The sequence below is a fragment of the Canis aureus genome, chromosome 11, assembly GCF_053574225.1.
Source record: "Canis aureus isolate CA01 chromosome 11, VMU_Caureus_v.1.0, whole genome shotgun sequence".
NCBI lineage: Eukaryota > Metazoa > Chordata > Mammalia > Carnivora > Canidae > Canis > Canis aureus.
The window spans coordinates 10,983,310-11,000,981 of NC_135621.1; the positions used below are offsets into that span (position 1 = coordinate 10,983,310).

General features: G+C 40.7%; 1 protein-coding gene across 9 annotated transcripts in view; it reads left to right on the forward strand.

The window, feature by feature from the left end:
* The window catches only part of HELB (DNA helicase B), a 31,397-nt gene extending 18,806 nt beyond the window's left edge, over nucleotides 1–12,591 (forward strand). For 6 of the 9 annotated variants that reach the window (XM_077913744.1, XM_077913745.1, XM_077913747.1 and 3 more), the window contains 3 exons: nucleotides 1,039–1,267; nucleotides 2,369–2,512; nucleotides 7,623–10,005. In XM_077913744.1, the coding sequence (XP_077769870.1) occupies nucleotides 1,039–1,267; nucleotides 2,369–2,512; nucleotides 7,623–8,498 (1,249 nt within the window). In that variant the 3' untranslated portion in view covers nucleotides 8,499–10,005. Of the gene's footprint in view, nucleotides 1–1,038; nucleotides 1,268–2,368; nucleotides 2,513–3,997; nucleotides 4,030–7,622; nucleotides 10,006–11,503 lie in introns of those variants that run through there. The other 3 variants (XR_013388767.1, XM_077913751.1, XM_077913746.1) reach the window with 3 other exon arrangements.
* Nucleotides 12,592–17,672: the final 5,081 nt, after the last annotated feature.

Genomic DNA, 17,672 nt, shown 5'->3' on the forward strand with positions numbered 1-17,672 from the left:
CTTCAATTGAGTATAATATATATGCTTAGGAACTGACTGTTGTGATCATCAGCATAATAAGAAAAATAAGGCATACAGTTTTCCTTGTGGTTTTCAAGTTGGCCCCTCCAGCTTCTCCAAGATGAGTGTGGGGAGTTCAGAATTTGTTCCAAATGTAATATGTGCATAGGTGTGTCCAAGAACATTAGCAACAGGATGCCTGCAGAAGGCCCCTTGGTGGACCTCTATCAGAGAAATACGAGTGTGGAAAGGTCGCTCTGTTTACACACAGGAACAGTTAACTTGCTCCTCTTGCATTTATCAACACCTGCTATTTATTAAGTGCAGAGAACATAGAGATGTGGAACTTCCAGGAGGAGCTCCCTGTCTGCTGAGGGAAGACACATTCGGAAACCACATTTGGTGGCCTCACAGAGGGTTAGAAAGTGCCAATGGGAAGTCACCCGGTCTGTGTTCCAGTGACCGGTTGTGGCGGACAGTTTCATTTTTCCGTATGCATAAAAAGCAAGTACCAATGCAGCATTTCCCTCATGGCGTGGTAGTGAGGTTGAAATGAAGTATCTCTGAAGCACTTAGCACAGTAACTGGTGTATCACCGATGTTTGTTCAGCTTGCTGTTATTCTGAGGTCATAATTATTAGGCTAGAAAGATGTAGACGTGGGGTAAGATGTGTATAGGGTAGCGATAGGAGAGATTGGAGGAGAGGGGATGGATTTAAAAAGTAGACTCAATAAGATTTTGGGTAACTTTTAGAATACAGAGGGAAAGAGACATCAGCATTTATGCCACGATTTCTAATTTGAAAAGATTTGGCTGGGAAGTGTCACAGAGTTTGAGGTGCCACAGAGAGGAGAAGTAATCAGACTGTGACTGTGGGAACCTGATTCCTCATCGACATTTGGAGAACAAAAGTGAAGTAAAGAGAGTGTGGAAATCATTTTGAAAATTGGATCAGATCTGGGTGGGGGTTAATGGTTAAACAAAATGAAATTGAGGTTTTTCAAACCTTGATGACGTATTGTCATTTCCCAACCCAGAGACCATCGGAATAGACTTCAGTTTGGAGTTGGCGATAAGATTTGTTGTACCAGGAATGCATATCTCTCAGAGTTACTCCCCCAAAATACCTCTCACAGTCAGGAAGGTAATGACCGAGAGGCCAGTGGTGAAGACTTTAATGGCACTCCTCATGGTTTTGCTAAAAATAAGCATGACTTTGAAAGTGATATTCGACTCTGCAATGGAGAAATATTTTTTATAACACAGGTAAGTGATGACAGAAAAATAATACCTTTTTACTTAATAGAGATAGTTTTTTTTTTTTTTTTAATTGGCCAAGGTTTGAGTCAAAATCTAATCATCTCAGAGTTGATATTCTGTAATTTTTTCCTCAGGATTTTTGCATTCATGTTTATAAGGGATACTGGTATATAATTATCTAGTAATGTATGGTTTTGGTGTCAGAGTAATGCTGGCTCATAAAATGAGTTGGGGCATGTTCCCTTCTCTTATATTTTCTGGAAGGCTTTGTGAAACAAATGTTTTTAAAATGTTTTTATTTATTCATCCATGAGAGACACAAAATGAGAGGCAGAGAGAGAAGCAGGCTCCCTGAGGGGAACCCGATGCGGAACTCGATCCCAGGACTCCGGGGTCATGCCCTGAGCCAAAGGCAGATGAGCAACCACTGAGCCACCCAGGTGCCCACAAGAAACATCTTTTTTTATAAGTTCAGAGAGCTTGGCTAACAAAAATAAGGGACAAGTGACACAACTGTATTTTGCAGAGCATCATTTCAGTGGTTGCTGCTTAACTATAGAAATGAGAAGTTTCCTTGAATTTGTTGTCATTGTATAAATGCCCTCTTAAGAATAAACTCAGAAGCTTATTCTTTACAAGCTTGAGGAAAATTAAACTTTTTGCAAAGAGTATATGCAGACTTACATAGTGTAAGGAGTGAAATATATAGGTTTCAGAATAAGTCAGACAACATAGATTATTCTCCACACAGTCAAATTAAGGTCAAGTGTCAAGCTGATTAAAATTTGTGTTTGATGGGCAGCCCAGGTGGCTCAGTGGTTTAGTGCCTCCATCAGCCCAGGATGTGATCCTGGAGACCTGGGATCGAGTCCCATTTTGGGCTCCCTGCATGGGGCCTGCTTCTCCCTCTGCCTGTGTATCTCTCTCTCTGACTCTCATGTATTCAATTGTGCTCAAGCATAGGTTTTAAGCCTTTTGAAGGTTAACAATTGTGAACACACGTGCTATTTGACCTGTGTTTGCATTTTGTGTTCAACACAAAAATAAAGTATCTCTCCAGTGTGCATATTTGAAAACATATAAAATAGTTCTTTCTTCTGGTAATAGGATGTCACCGATGTAACTTTTGGAAAGAGAAGATTTTTGACCATTAATAATGCGGCTGGCTTGGAAATAACTGTGGACTTTGAAAAACTGATGAAATATTGTCACATAAAACATGCATGGGCAAGAACTATTCATACTTTTCAGGTAACAGTGGACATTTATAAAGCTATTTGAACAGGTTTCAGAGCCATTGAGTACCTTTGATGATTTTCTTTTTAATTTCGTTGCCTTTATTTTTTTTAGTTAGAAACAAGGTTACCAAGGTTTACCTAAATGGCATTGTGATGTTTATTTTTGAAGCTTACTTTTTTACTGTCTTATAATCAGCTTTATTGGGGTATAATTTGCATAGGCATTTATATTTATAAAGCTGGATGGGTTTTGACAAATGTATCCCCTTCCTTTGTTCTTGTGAGGCAACTGCTTTCTATTTGGGAATAATTTTAGTTTTATACAAGAGCTGGAAAGGGAGCACCAACTCTTCCCACATACCCTTCATCCAATTTTCCCTAATGTAACATCTTACACAACTATGGTGTTTTTGTCAAAACTAAGAACTTACCATTGGAAAGATACTATTAACTAGGCTACACACTTTATCTGCATTTCACAGTTTTTTCATTAATACCCTTTTTCTGTCCCAGGATTTATTTATTTATTTATTTATTTTTTTTTTTTTGTCCCAGGATTTAATCAACAACATTGCATTTAGTGCAATTTGCATTTAAACTCTGGGTTTTTTTGGGAGGAGGTGTAGAAGAAGAGGGAGATAGAGAATCTTTTTTTTTTTTTTAAAGATTTTATTTATTTATTCATTAGACACACACACACACACACAAGCAGCTCCATGCAGGGAGCTTGATGCAGGACTCAATTCTGGGACTCCAGGATCATGCCCTGAGCTGAAGGCAGATGCTCAACCGCTGAGCCACCCAGGCGTCCCGGGAGATAGAGAATCTTTTTTTTTTTTTTTTAAAGATTTTATTTATTTATTCATGATAGTCACACAGAGAGAGACAGAGAGGCAGAGACACAGGCAGAGGGAGAAGCAGGCTCCATGTACCGGGAGCCCGACATGGGATTTGATCCCAGGTCTCCAGGATCACGCCCGGGTCAAAGGCAGGCGCCAAACCGCTGCGCCACCCAGGGATCCCGGAGATAGAGAATCTTAAGTAGGTTCCATGCCCACCGGGGAGCCTGCTGGGGGGCTTGATCTCAGAATCCTGAGATCACGACCTGAGCCGAAATCAAGAGTTGGATTCTTAACTGACTGAGCCACCCAGGTGCCCCTTAGCTCTATTTTAATACCCTTGCATTCTCGTAAGCTATTTGTGGTTCTGTTATTTAACTCATTGTTTTGAGGACCCCTCTTTGATGTTAGTATGTTACTTTAATCATGAAGCTGCATCAGTCTGCAGTTGCATGTGGAAAAATTTAGGTTAGCCTCTATCATCTACTGGTAGGCAAACATTAATTAACATAGGGTGTTTGTTTTTTATATGTTTTTTTTTTTTTTAAGTAGATCGTATTTTGTTTGTTAACCTACTCCATCTCAGTTCCAAAAAAAGAATTTGAAATGACTTATGAAAAAAAATGCCCACAATTCAGCCTGATTTTTTTTTTTTTAAGGATAAAGAAATTATGTCAAATGGAAAATAAAGGTAAGGTTGGTAAAAGGATTCTAAGAGTGGGATGAAATGCTGCACTCAACTATTTGCTTGCTCATGTAGACTGCAGGTTTGACTTTAAATTTTCAAAACAAGAGAGAAGCAGTCAGTGGACTGTCTATTGGATAAGAAACCGAAATGAAACAGCCAGTTGTTAAGAAGTACAAATATTCCTTGCTGCTAGGTCCTGGCAAAATTTCTCCTGGGGATCTTTATGGTGGGCTCTCTGTAATTCTGGAAACTTTTATCGTTTAATTTTGGGGCATTTTCTTGAATAATTTCATTAAGATTTCTTGTCCTCAGTTTTTCTCTGTTTTGTCTTTCTGGAATCTCTATTATATTTGACCTCCAGAACTGATTATCCAAATTTCTTCTCTCTCTCTTCTGCTTTCTGTCTTACCATTCTACTATATTTTCTGAGACATTTCCTCAAATTTAAAATCCAGTCTTTTTTCACATTTCTGGACAAATGAAGTATGAAGGGGTCTTTTTATTACTCAATTAAGATTGTAGTAAATATCTCTAAATGTTCCTTTTATCGAATCTGGGTCTTATTTTGTGGTTGAAATAGCGTCTCTTACCTCTAAGAACATTTGTGATTGTTATCTTGTATCAGTGTAGTTTGTTTCTTCCAAGTTCAGTTCAATTCAACAAATATTTATTGAGTCAGATTGTTCTTGGTGCTTAGTTTAGGTCAGTCCATGAAACAAACAAAGATACCTGTCACTCTGAAGATTACATTTGGTGGTGGGGAGCAAGGAGACAGACACAGTTGTAAAACAATAAGGAAACTACAGTTGACCCTAGAACACAGTGGGAGTTTGGGGCACTAACCCTTTGATGCAGTCAGAAATCCATGTATCATATTTGATTTCCCAAACACTTAATAATGCCTACTGTTGACCAGAAGCCTTACCAATAATGTAAACACTTGAATAGCACATACCTTGTATGTTCTGAATTCTTAATTACGTACTGAATTCTTTTTTTTTTTTTTTTTTTTTTTACGTACTGAATTCTTAAATAAAGTAAGTGAGGGGCACCTGGCTGGCTCAATCAATAGAGCATGTGACTTTTGGTCTTGGGGTGGTAAGTTTGAGCCCCACGTTGGGTATAGGGATTACTTAGAAATATAATTTAAAGGGCAGCCCTGGTGGCTTAGCGGTTTAGTGCTGCCGTCAGCCCGGGGCGTGATCCTGGAGACACGGGATTGAGTCCCACGTTGGGCTCCCTGCATGGAGCCTGCTTCTGCCTCTGCCTGTGTCTCTGCCTCGCTCTTTCTCTGTGTTTCTCATGAATAAATAAATAAAATCTTAGAAAAAAATATATGTACATATATAATCTAAAAAAATAAGCTGCAGAAAAGAAAATGTCATTAAGAAAATCATAAAGAAGAGAATACATTTGTAGTGCTGTACTGTGTTTATCACAAAAAAAAAATGGGGAGAGAAGGGAGCAGCAGGGTCAAGACTGGCTTATGAAGGACCAGATGAGCCATATTAAAGAGTTAGGACTTTGTTTTGAGAGCTCAGAAGATATTTATGGGCTCTAAGCAGAGTCTGATGTGATTGGATTTGCTTTTTACAAGTATAACTGTAGATGCTGTGAGGACAGTGGGTTGCAGCAAAGTGTGAGTATGAGGGAGACTGACTCCGAAGCTGTCAAGTTTCTCTGTGTTCCTTGATGATTAGGAGCTTCGTGAACTAAGTTTAGGTTTAGGCATTTACCTAACCGAAATCCAAGGGGAGAAACGGTGCTGTGTATCTGTAAGATGTACTTAGCATTTGTGAGATCAAGTGTCATTTAAGTGAATTTCTGAGATTCAGCAGCACCTGGAGGAAGGGTTTGTCACACTTTTATAATCTGAAGAGTTGGTTCCAATTCTGTGTGTAGAGAGATTGGAAGAGGGTGTTATTTGCTGTGGGAGAGGATTTTATTTTTTAAAAGATTTTATTTATTTATTCATGAGAGACACACAGAGAGAGAAAGAGAGACACACACAAACACACATACACAGGCAGAGGGAGAAGCAGGCTCCATGAAGGGAGCCTGATGTGGGACTCGATGCTGGGATCCTGGGACGCTCTGAGCTGAGGGCAGATGCTCAACCACTGAGCCACCCAGGTGCCTCGGAAGACAGTTTTATTTTATTTTATTTTTATTTTTTTTCGGAAGACAGTTTTAACTGTGAATCTGTGTTTTCTATATACCCCAACTTGTCATTCGTCTTCCCACAATTCTTTTGGCCTGGGGAATTGGGGACATTGAGATAATGGTTCAAACCACTTCTTAGTGTTGGCACTGAAAATATAGGGATTAAGAATAGCCCCCCCCCCCCCCAAAAAAAAAAAAAAGAATAGCCCCAAACTTGAAATTGTTTTCTCACAGTTACATGGTGACATTGGGCATTTTTCTTGCCTATATAATTCTTGGCTTGCTAAACTTAAGCAAAGTTTCATTGTTCTCTTTTGCTTTATCGTGATGAAAGTAATAGATGGTTCAGCAGTGGGAGAATACAGAAAAGTAGAAGAAAAAAAATCCTAGGGCCCTCCATTTTGGAGACAAATTTTTGATAGAACTTTTCCTTCTTTTTTGTGACTTATTTTGTTTGGTTAAATATTTATGTTTGTTTTGTATGTATTTTTTGGATCAGAGTAATTTTATTTTGTGTACATAGTTGGATTAGTCTTTACATGAAAGTATCCAGTTTTTGAAATTTTGTTAGACTTCAAAGGATCTTTCTTTTTTTAAGATTTTATTTATTTGAGAGAGAAAGTAAGTGAGAGAGGGAGGATGAGCGGGGGAAGGGGCAGAGAGAGAAGGAAAAGCAGACTCCCTGCTGAGCAGGGAGGGAGCCCGATGTGGGGCTTGATCCCATGATCTTCAGATCATGACCCGAGCCGAAGGCAGACCCTTAACTGACTGAGTCACCCAGGTGCCCCTAAAGCATCTTTGATGTTTGCAGAATAGTATATCAAATGTCTCTATATGGATGATACTCGATATAACGGTAAACAAATAAATGTATCCATACCTAAGGTGTCTATTTTTTGCTGTATAAATAGCCCATATGTATAGAGCCCATATGATCATTGAAAATTCTTTTATTAGGGATGATCTGACACTGCATGCAGTATTTCAAGTTTATTGCTGGGTATCTACATGCTATTTCTGGATTTATTTATTTTATTTTTATTTTTAAAAATATTTATTTATTCATGAGAGACATCGAGAGAGAGAGGGAGAGGCAGAGACACAGGCAGAGGGAGAAGCAGGCTCCATGCAGGGAGCCTGACGTGGGACTCGATCCTGGGACCCTGGGGTCACAACCTGAGCCAAAGGCAGATGCTCAGTGGCTGAGCCCCTCAGGGGCCCACTAGTTGTGGATTTATAAGACTTGAACTTAACCGCACAATTAGGAAGTACAGGTTCTTGGATAATGAATAGAGTGGGGCTGTAAGGTGGATTTATGTGAACATTCTGGCCAGGTGGCACGTTGAGGACTTCTCTCTTTTCTACCTTGGGAGACTGAGGACATGAACCCACTTGGCAGTACTAACTCTCGTTAATGCATTGTTTCCTCCCAGGGGTCTGAGGAGAAGACAGTCGTGTATGTGGTCGGGAAGGCGGGCCGCCAGCACTGGCAGCACGTTTATACCGCCGTGACCAGGGGCCGTTGCAGAGTGTACATCATCGCCGAAGAGTGTCACCTCCGGAGTGCAATTCTGAAAAACAGTGTTCCCAGGAAAACTCGTTTAAAACATTTTTTGCAAAACAAGCTCTCCATGAGCTGTGCGTCTCCAGCAGAGTTTGCACCCCTGTCAGAGGGCTCTGGAGAGAACCAAGGACCGAGCCTGCAGCTATCGGCCAAGCCACTGCCTCCTGTCCCCACCAACAGCGTGGCACACGGTGTCCCTGAAAGCCAGGCCTCTGTGGCGGAAGACAGGACGTTGGCCTTTCCAGGAGAATGGAAGTCGTCGGCATTTGATGAAGTGGATACAGAGGAAGACCCATCAATACTTCGTGTGTCCAAGAGAGGCTGCGGCCTGAGTGATGCCGAAAGTCCCAGCAAGATCCGGATGGTAGGAGCCACGTTCTTGCCTGCCCCGGGTTTGAGTATCGTGAACTCCAGCGCACCTAGAACGGGCTGTGTACTTTCCATCAGTGCTACAGTGTGCCGTGGCACTTCCAGACATGTCTTCTCTCACCTCTATCACTGTCCTTTCTCCTGGGCCCTGTTGAGCCTAGCACTGTGCGTCACTGGGCTTGAGGCCAGCCCTCTAGGCGAACTCAGTCTCTGGATTGTGGGGTGTCGTGTGGGGTGGAACTTGTCATCTGCACCTCCTTTCTGCTTATCTTCCTTATCACCCACCCACCACCCCTTTTTTGGGCCACAGCCTCACTTTAATATCCGCTCTCCACCCAAGCAGCTGGTGAATTTATTATCAATGATCTCCAAATGAAGTTCCAAAAGAAGCTTAAGAATTGCTGTGGGTGTTGTGGGTGCCAGCAGGTAGACTTGTTATACCGCGTCCTTAGGCTTTCAAGGCTGTGACAAAGAGAAGGGGCCAGGGAGGGAGCCCAGAGGAGAAAGTGCTCCTGTAACCTGCCAAGACCAAGTGCAGTTCTAAAGGGAGAATTATAGTAAGCCTCCCACCCCACGTGGAATGGAGACAGTGCAACAGGTCTCTAAGCGTGCCTGGCAGGCGCAGCGTGTGACATCTTGGTGTGTTAGGCAGTCACAAGTATGGAGTAGTGTGGCTGGAGCACAGCGTGCACATGGAGGTTGAGCTGAGGATCCTGGAAGGGTTGGGAGGACACAGAGGGGGTTGAATGTTCTCCTGAATGTGATGGAGAACACTAGATGCATTTTAAGAGTTCTGTGAATTGAAACTTGTGAAGGTCACTTTGGAGTTTAGTAGATTATGTTTGGGAGGCTGTAGGGGACGAGTTCCTTGCAAGAAGATTATTTCGGTAGCTTGAACAGAATCATTAGGCTCTGAAGTCAGGTAATAGCGATGGGGTTGGAGAAGAGATGCTTAGGGACTTAGTGGTCAGTTATATATAGGGACGCAGGGCAGGCTGGAGCATGGGTCTTAGGCTTCCGGCCTTGGCCTCCAGGGAGGATCCAGGTACCATTTTTTTTTTTTAAGATTTTATTTATTTATTTATGAGAGACACAGAGAGAGGCAGAGACACAGGCAGAGGGAGAAGCAGGCTCCATGCAGGGAGCCTGATGTGGGACTCGATCCTGGACCTCGGGGTCACGACCTGAGCCAAAGGCAGATGTGCAACCACTGAGCCACCCAGGTGCCCCGGATCCAGTTACCATTAATCAGGATTGGAGAAAGAGGCTGATGGACAGGTTTTGTAAGGAAAGTGATAAAAGTTGGCATAATGAAAAGAGGAAGTTTCTTTTTTTTCCTTCTTGGAAGTAGTAGGATCCCTGCCAATTCTAAGCTTCATTCTGTGCTCCAGATAGACTCATTGATGTGGAATTTCCATCTCAGCAAAACATCTCATTCTGAAATTGAATGTGTTACCTCTTACAAAGACCCTGGGATATAATAAGGCTTTTGGCCTGGAGCAGAAAATTCCAGAGTCTTTTTCTAAAAGTTTCTTCCTTTTTATTTCTTCGCACCAGCATGGGATGGGTGGGTTGTGGTTTCTGTGATGGCACAAAGAGACAGTGACAGCATTACCCATCTTCACTGCTGAGCTTGCCAAAGCTTTGAAGCTCTGGCCAATTCCAACACTACAGAAGGTCTGTGAACCCCAGATGGCCAGCGCTGGCTGACGTCACTGCACCGTGGCTTCAGCGCAAGCAAAGCTCTCTAACTGGAGAGGATAAGGGCTCTCACAAGGCTTGCCAAAAGTGCGTGACACCTCCGGAACTCCCTAGAAATGAGGAAACTAAGAATTCAAAGCCTCAGGACTGATGAATTAGGAATAAATTCGGTATTTCCATAATTCTAGACTTCCTAGTGCATTGAGTTTGTGTGATTTCTGAAAGCTCAAAATTCAGTGACCAGGGCTGTCCCCATTCCTTTCCTTCATACCCACAGGGCTACCTCAGAGCCAGGTCAGCATTTAAATTCTGCAGGTCCTAATGCCAGAGCCACTCCCAGAGGAAAGCTTTGGCTTTTCTGTGGATTCATAGCTTTGGGTCTTGAAAAAAAAGCTTTAAAAGAAAATGTCCTGATTTTGTTTTTTGTTTTTTGTTTTGTTTTGCCTAGCGTCCCACCACCAAAAGGGAAAAACAGAAATGTCCCTTTAAACAAAAGCATATGTATAAATGTTCTAAAATTTATCATATAAAGCAGTAATTTCCAGAATTTTTTGAAAGAAAATGACATTTAAGTATTAAAAAAAAAACCTTGGAAGGATGTAATCACAAAAATCCCTGAATAAAGATAGTTCTTTTATTTATCAGGGTTCTCCAGTAAAACAAACCAGTAGGCTGTGTCTGTAACCCTATTATTTACCTGCCTACCTGTCATCCATTTAGATTGATGTAAGGAATTGGCTCACGATCATGGAGGCTGACAAGTCCCCAGTGTGCGGGGCGGGCCAGCAGGCGGGGGACCCACAGACTTGGTATTGCAGTATGGGTCCAAAGGCAGGGAGGATTCTCTCTCTGGGAGGAGGGCAGTCTCTTCTCTGTGAAGGCCTTCGGTCGATGGAATGAGGCCCACCTGCATTATGGAGGGTGACCTGCCATATTCATCGTCCACTGACTTAAATGGTTATCTCTTCTAAAAAATGTGTTCACAGAAACATCTGGAATACTATTGGGCCAAAAATCTGGGTACCACGGCTTAGCCAAGTTGGCAGCTAACGCTAGCCAGTACAGTGCTCTAAATTGAACACAGCATCGTGAGGGGTTGAGTCGCCGTTCTCATGGCCATACTGGTCCACTGCCTGCTGCTCAGGAATCACTAAGGGTACCAGTGATCCTGGCAGGGCAGGTGGCATCCTGCCACACCCAAGAATGGCGTCACGGATGTGCACCCTGAGTAAGCCGTCACACGGGGCTTTGTGCTCGAAACTGGTCCATACTTCTTTTACAGTTGTGCACTTGCCATCTTGAAATTCTTATCTTTGAACAAAGGGCCCACGTTTTATTTTTTATTATTTTTATTTATTTTTGGGGGGCCCACGTTTTAATTTGGAAGTGGGCTCCCCAAGTAAGCCGTGGCCACACCGTTGGACGTTGTGTGTACTCATTCAGCAGTGTCCCCTCTTGACGCCGGTCCCAGAGCTGGGTGCTGGGAGAGCCACCGGGAGCAGAAGTAGATGCAATCCCACAAGGAGCTAGCAGCTGATTGCGCGGGGCCCTCCCGTCTTCCACGGGGTGGGGACAATGTACTGGGTCTGCCGTAGCAGCGGCCAGAGGGAGTCCAAGTACACGGGGGAGACTGACAATATTTTCACCAGATTAACTTTATCCTTATTGTTGTCCTAACAGGTAGAAGAATCATCTCCACAAGTGTCTTCCAGATTTCAGAATTTGAGACTGAATAGGTTAACCCCCAGGCAACTTTTCATATCTAAACATAATCAAGAAACTTAATTTTATTTGAGATTGCTCGAAGTAATTATCTTTTTTTTTTTTTCCTACTCAACACAAAATGAACATCATAGCATCAGAGAATCGAGATCTAAAATAGGATGTCTGTAAGTGGAGTTTTATTTTTTATTTTTAAATTGTTTTTCTAAAGATTTTGTGTATTCACGAGACACAGAGAGGCAGAGGGAGAAGCAGGCTCCCTATGGGGAGCCCGATGCAGGACTCAATCTCAGGACCCCGGGATCAAGCCCTGAGCTGAAGGCAGACAGACGCTCAACCACTGAGCCACCCAGGCGGCCCCAACTGGAGTTTTATTTTAAGGTGTTTGTGCTAGCAGAGATTTTTAACTTCATTTAATCATAGAAAACTGTACTGATTTCAACATCTGTTATCATGAAAACTGGTAGCCTTGGGCATAAATGCAAGAAAAAGTTATGATGTGTGTTTTTTTTTTTTTTAAAAACTGTACTTTCAAAAGTTATTTTTATTTTTTATTTTTACGACAATGCCTTTATTAACTTCCATGATCATTGTGGGTGATCTCTGCCAACGATTTGAAGCCATGATAAGAGAAACTGTAATTATACCTCTTGTATTATTGACACCCATTTCAGGGTGCTGGTCTTTTGCCAATTGCTCATCTTGCCAGGTTGCTGCTTGCTCCATCCCTGCTGGCCAGACCCATGTCACCTGAGACTGTATTCCTGGAAATTACCTTCTGAGTTGGGTGTACTTTTTTTTTTTCTTAGTTGGAGATATAATTGACATAGAACACTGTGTAAGTGGAATTTATGCGACGTGTTGATACATTTTTATAGTCAGTGTGATTACTACTGTCCATCATGTCCCGTAATTGTCATTTCTTTTAGGAATACATTGTTTTGAAGATACTCCACTTTCGAAAATTATTTTCTCGGAGAGTGATTTCTATTTTTATTTTTTTAGAGTTTTATTATTAAATGGTAAAAGAAAAAGTTAAGAGAAAATCCTGTTATTCCAACCTTTGAAAAATGGCCTCAGTGAGATATAATTTACACACAATTCACCCCTTTGAAGTGTACAACTGAGTGGCTCTTAGTCTATTCACAGAGTTGAGCTACAACCACCACAATGGATTTTTGAACATTTTTAATCCCGCCCCCCCCCGCAAGAAACACGGTATGGCTTGACTTGGCTTGGATCCCCTCAACTCCTCCAGCCCCAGGTTACTACTAATTTATTTTGTCCCTATTGACTTGTCTGTTCCAGACATTTCATAGAAATGGAATCATACAATACGTGGTCCTTTGTGACTGACTTTAACTTAACATCATGATTTCAGACTTTGTGTTGTAGCATGTATTAGTGCTTTCATTTTTTTTTTTTTTAAGATTAAAAAAACTAGCATTGTCCCTTTTATTGGATAGATGTCTTGGATAATCTAGGCAAGGAAGGTCATGCAGTCTAATCTGATGAAGCCTATATCCTTTGTGGACTGATGGAAAAACTGGTAGCATATTATGAAAGCTGTATTTCTGGAACAGACCATGTTGGTTTGAGCTGATGGGGCAAAAATCAGGAACCCTGGCCGAAGTTTTGCAGGAAGCTCCAGCAGAGCTGCAACTGACCTATCGTGGTTTCATTAGTGCAGTGAGGCAACAGACCTTCATCTTTTATTATCAAATAAATATTCCGTTGTATGGATATAGCACGCTGACTTTCTCTGTTCATCAGTTGAAGGACATGTGGGTTGTTTCCACTTTTTGGCTATTATAAAATGCTACAGTGAACATCCACGTACAAGTTTTTCTGTGGGCATATATTTTAATTTAATTATACACATAGGAGTGGAATTTTTTGGTCATGTGGTAACTATATTTAACCTTTTGAGGAACTGCCAGATTGTTTTCCAAAGCAGCTGCACCGTTTGTTATTTATAATTGGAATGTGAGGGTTCCAGTTACCCCACATTCAAACACTTGTCATTATCTGACTTTTTGATTATAGCCATTCAGTAGGTGTGAAGTGATATTTCAAAGTGTTTTTTTTTTATTAAAGATTTTATTTTTTAAAAATCTGTGCACCCAGTGTGGGGCTTGAACTCCCCACACCAAGATCAAGAGTCAGGTTCTACTGACTGAACCAGCCAGGCACCCCTCAGTGTGGTTTTGATTTGCATTTCCCATATGGCTAATGATATGAATTATCTTTAAATGCACTTGGTCATTTGTATGACCTCTTTGACGAAATTATTCAGATCTTTTACCCATTTTTAAATTGGATTACTTTTCTTTTTATTGAGATATAGAAGTTGTTTATATGTTCTACATACAGGCCCTTTATCAGAAATATTATTTGCAAAAAAAAAAAAAAGAAAAAGAAAAAGAAACAAAGGTTCCCACTCTGTGGATTTTATTTTCACTTTTTCATGGTGTCCTTTGAAGCACAAATTTTCCATTTTGATGATGTCTGACGTAGCTCATTTGTTTTTGCTGTCTATGCTTTCGTGTTATATCTAAGGAACTACTGCCTGCCAAAGTCATGAAGATTTACTCCTGTTTTTCTTTTCTTTTCTTTTTTTTTAAAGATTTTATTTATTTATTCATGAGAGACAGAGAGAGAGACAGCACAGGCAGAGGGAGAAGCAGGCTCCACGCAGGGAGCCCGATGTGGGGACTCGATCCTGGGACTCCAGGATCACATGCCCTGGGTTGAAGGTGGCGCTAAACCACTGAGCCACCCAGGCTGCCCCTACTCCTGTTTTTCTTCTAAGAATTTAAATAGTTTTAGGTGTTACATTTAGTACTTTGATTCATTTTGAGGTAATTTTTGTGTATGGTGAAGTAAGGGTCCCACATCATTCTGTTGCATGTGGATATCCAGTTTCACTTGTTCTCAGCTCCATTTCTTAAACTATTCTTTCTTCATTCACTTCTCTTGACACCCTTATCAAAAATCAACTGATCATAGAAGTGAAGGTTTATTTCTGGATTCTGGGTCCTGATTCTAGCCTGTTGATATACACATCTATTGTTATGCTGGCACCATGCTGTCCCAGTTACCTTTAATTTAAAATCCAGAAAAGTGAGTCCTCCAATTTGTTCTTCTCTTTCATGACTTTTGGACTACTTGAGTCCCCTGTGCTTCCACGTGCATTTTAGGAGCAGCTTGTCAATTTCTGCAAAACAGCCAGTTGGGGTCTTGCCATCTTAATATTGAGTCTTCTGATCCATGAACATGTGATGTCTTTCTATTTATGTCTTCTCTCATTTCTTTCAATAATGCTTTGTTTTGCATTTTTTAAATTAAATTTATTCCTAGGTATTTTATTTTTGATCCTAATGTCAATGAAATGTTTACATTTTTGTTCATTGCTACTGTATAGAAATACATTTGATCGTGTATCTTTCAAGCTTGCTAAACCCATTTATTAGTTTCAATAGGTTTTTAGTGGATTCCTTGGGATTTCCTACAAATGCAAATAGAGATACCCAAATAGAGATAGTTTTACTTCTTTCTAATCCAAGTGCCTTTTATTGGATTTTCTTGTCTTAATGCTCTGGCTAGAACCTTTAATAAATTGTTAAATAGAAGTGGTGAGAATGGACATCCTTGCCTTGTTCCTGTTAACTTATAAGGCCTGGAAGATAGTCTGCAAAAATGAAAATGTTGGGACTGTGGTGTAGTTTTTTTTTAATAGCATACATTAAAATTTATACATTTTGATAATTAATTTATATACACATATCTCATAAAATACATGTAATGTCCTCTGGGGGTAGATGTTATGATCCTTGAGTGAAAATCTACCTTTGTTACCTAAAATAAATATATAGTGGGGGTATTTCTGTCTGCAGGCTGTTTTAGGACTTAAACATCTTTTATATTTTGTCCTACAACAGCCCTGGAGTGCAGATTTGACCTTCAGTATCACAGGTGGGGAAACTGACGCAGTAACTAAGTTTTATAGCATTGGTGAGTACCAGACCTAGAATTCAAACCCAGATCTGATTTAAAACCCATGTTCTGGGCAGCCCCGGTGGCTCAGCGGTTTAGCACTGCCTTCAGCCCAGGGCGTGACCCTGGAGACCCGGGATCGGGTCCCCCACATCAGGCTCCCTGCATGGAGCCTGCTTCTCCCTCTGCCTGTGTCTCTGCCTCTCTCTCTCTGTGTGTCTCTCATGAATAAATAAACAAAAAAAAACCTTAAAAAAAAGATTTTATTTATTTATTCATGAGAGACACACAGAGAGAAAGAGAGACACACACAAACACACACACACAGGCAGAGGGAGAAGCAGGCTCCATGCAGGGAGCCTGATGTGGGGGACCCGATCCCGGGTCTCCAGGGTCACGCCCTGGGCTGAAGGCAGTGCTAAACCGCTGAGCCACTGGGGCTGCCCCCAATAAAACCTAAAAAAAAAATAAATAAATAAAAGCCCGAAAACTAAGAAAAAAACCAAAAAACCAAAAGCCCATGTTTTTCTCATTCTTCCATGCTGTTTTTTCAAGTTTATGGCAAAAGCTTTCCCCTTTAGAAAACTCTGTTACCAATAAATGTGTTGTGTGGGGCTCATCTAGAATACTGAAATATAATCAAAGTATCAAAAAAAACCACATGTTATAATTTTTGGCTTTTTAAAATCACTGTTTATTCCATTTGGTAGAGGGTTTTTTTTTTTCCATACAAATATTTGCAACAATTTTGAATTCCCCAAAACCATACATAGACGATAAATACCATGCTATTAAAGTATTAAATTTGTACAAAAATACTTTACAGCTTAATACTTGTTTGTTACAAATAAAAATACATATTTAAGTGACTCATGATCTTTTTTTTCTCTTAACATGATTCTGCTTTATACTCTCTTGCCCTGGCGGGTTGTGAAATATGGTTGAAATAATATATTTCTCTGCACAAAAAGAAAGGTGAGCTTTTCCCTTAAACAAAGGACACAGTGTTCAAATGCTTTACGTAAGCAGTTGTTGGAACTATCGACCAAAATGAAAATGTTTGGAAAATAATCATTTCAATATGGAGATTCTACAATCAATATACAGACCTATTTTTTTAATATTCACCAATAACAGTTATTAGTGTAACTATTCAAAATATCTGAACAAATGAGAACAGTTGCTGACAAACATCTTAAAAGCAACTGTCACAATTTATTGCTTTGAGGGATGGTAATAATTGGCAATGCATTTTGTGAAAGATGTATTTACAATTTCAGTAAGTATCGTGGCTCAGAACAAAAGATAGTCCAGTGTCATTTTAAAGTACATGGGCTGTACACCCCTCTATAGCCAGTTTTCAAAACATGTCAAGCAAGATGAGTTGGATTCGCCTATCATTAGGATAAGCCTCATTTGAATAGACTCTTCATTCTCCCTTAAATTCTTAGTCTTGAATTTTAAAAATAACTAATTCTCAGTGTTACTAAGCACTCTAATTCATTATCAGAGATTTGCAGCTATTAAAAATGTGTCCTTAAAAAAAAAAAAACAGGTCACAAGACATATCCTGTTTGTTAATTTGTTGCATAGGGAATAGCATACATCTTAGTTAAAATCATTCCTATATTGGGGCAAAACATTTACCACCACCTAATATGGTCTCCTACGTGCATCATCGCTGAAACATTTTAAGATAACATAATGTTATGCCTGGACCCCTCCTCCCATGGCAGCAGTCCCAGCCACATCCCAAGCTCCAGTTCCCCTAGGAGAGCCAGCTTTGTGACAAGCCTTGTTGGTCAAGTCCTCAACATTGACGACTTCACAGTAAGAAACTGATTTCAAAGTGAATGAAGGAAATTGTCATAGAGCATCTTTTCAAACAGACGTTTTCTCTTTTTAAAAAGTGGTTGGAAGATGAACTTGTAAAAAATTTCCTCTGATGTTAATTGGGGGGGAGGGGTGGCCTATAGCTTCTTTTTCTCTACCATGGGGCCCGGCAGGGAATTGCCCGCCATATACCCTAGCGGTCACCAAGAAAGAAACCTCTTCAGCTTGAAAGGGGAAGTGAACATGAGCCATGAGAGAGATTTAAAAGACCCCTGTGCTTGCAGTTAATGCCACGTGA